Genomic DNA, 2,705 nt, shown 5'->3' on the forward strand with positions numbered 1-2,705 from the left:
ATTAAACTGAGTCAAGGGTAGATGGGGACGAATGAATGTGTGAAGCAAGGGGGGAAAAGAAATTATACATTTGTTGAAATTGCCTTGGTTGTCTGCATTGAACAATAGTTTGGCTTGAATTTTGTTAGATATTATGTTATACTGCGTGGTTGGAATTTTTGTTATACTGCGTGGTTGGAATTTTTGAGTTAAAGGAAAAGAGTATTTTTGGTGCTATGAGCTTCATGTATCATGATTGAGAATGGGTGGTGTAATTGTGTGCTGAATCCAAATACTGATAAGTTCCTATTTTTCTGCATGTTTGTAACGTAAGGCAGAGCTTGAATTAATTCACTTTTTGTGATTTGATTTACATGTATTATGGGTCTATACTATTTGATTATACTGCTTGATTCTTGACTAATTGTGGGTTTGATATATATGTAATTTCAACAAGAACTATGAGTAACGATAAAGGCAAAGCACATTGGGATGTGAGCACCACAGGTGTATTTCTGAAAATATGTGTTGATCGGATTTATAACAAGCTTCGTCAAGGATCTTCATTTACAAAACCAGGTTGGGACAATATTCATAGAGAATTCAATGAAAAGACAGGGAAAGGATATGAAAAAAAACAGCTGAAAAATAGATTAGATAATTTGAGAAAAGAGTGGAAGACATTTGATAAACTAATTGCTAAGGAGACCGGCATAGGGTGGGACCCTGAAAGGAACACGGTGGTGGCATCTGATGAGTAGTGGGAGAGGAAATTACGGGTATGAAGTAGCTTATGTTAATTTATAAGTAGTATTATACTTTTGGAATCAATTTAATTATAGTTTACTTTTGACTTTGCAAGAAAATCCAGCATATGAAAAGTTTAGGCACTATGGGTTAAGGTTTTGCACTGAATTGGAAACTATATTCAAGGACACTATGGCATCAGGAGATGATATGTGGGCACCATCTTGGACCGAGCCTGCACCACAGAGGGGTGATCAGCCAAATGACTACCAACCAACAATGGATTAGCAAGAAGGTTCAGGGGATAGGCAAGAAGGTTCAGGGGATAGTGAAGAAGACATTGGACGCCGTGCAGGAGTTTCAGACTTTTTGGACGGCATCAATTTAATTGCAAACACATCGAACACTGCACCCACTGTACCTAGTGCTTCAGGGAGTCAAGGGAAGAGGAAGAGAGGTGAAGGGTTGGACAAGTACAAGAAGCAAAAGATGCCAGCGACAAGAAGAATAGCAGATTCAGTAAGTTCGATTGAAAAGGCTTCAATTAGTACAGCAGAGGCAATAAACAAAATCTGCAACAGTGATAACACTACTGAGCTTACTGCTGATCTACTGAGTATGCCTGAAATAGTCAATGACTTACAACTTTGTGTGACATGTTGTAATCTGCTGGCTAACAAGACATTCAGGGACATATATGCTGGTTTGAGAGAAAATCGGGAGGTATTAATAGCTTGGTTGAAGCATAATGCTGCGAACCCCCCGCCATATGCTGCACCGAAGAACCCCCCGCCATAGCTTGGTTGAGTTGTGCCTAGTGACTTGTTATGATTTCTGTTTATCTATCATAATGTATTTGGTTATTGTGTGTCATGACGATGTGTTTAATGACTGTGTAATGTTGTGTTTTATGACTATGTTTAATGTTGTGTTTCATGACTATGTATAATTATTATGTTATAGTTTAATAGCTATTTATCACTTATCTTTTCTCTCTCTCTCTTTTTTTTGTGAAAATGTTACTCACATTTAGTATTTAACTACTCACAGGTAACATAATCCATGTCTGATTCAACGGCAGGTTGGGGCGAGGGTTGGGGCGAGGGTTGGGATGAGGGTTGGGACGACGAACGGTCTCAATTACTTCCTGTTTTACATGAACACACAACACAGGTATCACAGCTAAGTGTGTTAATGGGTCAGTATGTGACACCTTTTCTATGCAAACAACCATGTAGAACTACTGAACAAATGGGTTATCTATGGGTTCAAGAACTTTTGCATGGGCATGAAGGACGGTCTAAGGAAATGTTTCAAATGGAAACAAAGACATTCCATCGGTTATGTTCTAAATTAGTTGAACATGGGTTGCAAAATTCTAAGTACATAGGTGTCCATGAATTTGTTGCCATGTTCTTGAATACAATTGCGCATGGTCAGTGTAATAGAATGATTCAAGAAAGGTTTCAGCGTTCAAGAGAAACTGTTAGTCGGCATTTTCATAGAGTGTTGGATGCTTGCCTCAATTTATCTCGAGAAAATATCAAGCCCACTGATCCTACATTCTCCTATTGCCACCCAAAAATAGCAAATGATCCACGATACTTCCCATTTTTTAAGGATGCAATTGGCGCAATTGATGGCACCCATATAAAATGTCAAGTTAGTCAAGCTAGGCAAGACAAATATTTTGGGAGGAAGGGATTTCCGAGTCAGAATGTCATGACCGTATGCGATTGGGATATGTGCTTCACGTTCGTGTTGGCGGGCTAGGAAGGTAGTGCACATGATGCTCGTGTCTTTCAATCTGCTATTTCAACTCCATCCATGAATTTTCCTCATCCACCTGAAGGTATATTTCTGTAAATTTCAAATCAATTATTTTAAAATTAAGCTTCAATTGTATTATTTTCACCTCAACATAATTGAATCATGATTTTCTAGGCAAATTTTATTTGGTTGATGCTGGCTATTCATCA

The 2,705-nt window shown here is 38.3% G+C and overlaps 1 protein-coding gene across 1 annotated transcript; it reads left to right on the forward strand.

The window, feature by feature from the left end:
- The first annotated feature begins 440 nt into the window (after positions 1 to 440).
- LOC114759690 (L10-interacting MYB domain-containing protein-like) lies at positions 441 to 1,524 on the forward strand. The gene is made up of 2 exons (XM_028948907.1): positions 441 to 719; positions 1,015 to 1,524. The coding sequence occupies exons 1-2, from the start codon at positions 441 to 443 to the stop codon at positions 1,522 to 1,524; spliced, it is 789 nt and encodes a 262-aa protein (XP_028804740.1).
- Positions 1,525 to 2,705: the final 1,181 nt, after the last annotated feature.

Source organism: Neltuma alba, unplaced genomic scaffold, assembly GCF_004799145.2.
Source record: "Neltuma alba isolate B1F8T4 unplaced genomic scaffold, ASM479914v2 tig00010879_pilon, whole genome shotgun sequence".
Lineage (NCBI taxonomy): Eukaryota > Viridiplantae > Streptophyta > Magnoliopsida > Fabales > Fabaceae > Neltuma > Neltuma alba.

Bases quoted from the DNA above. Each gene is read 5' to 3' on its own strand.
- LOC114759690 (XM_028948907.1), top strand. From the start codon at position 441: ATGAGTAACGATAAAGGCAAAGCACATTGGGATGTGAGCACCACAGGT. The intron at 720-1,014 runs GTGGTGGCATCT...ACAATGGATTAG, and splicing joins GGGACCCTGAAAGGAACACG to CAAGAAGGTTCAGGGGATAG.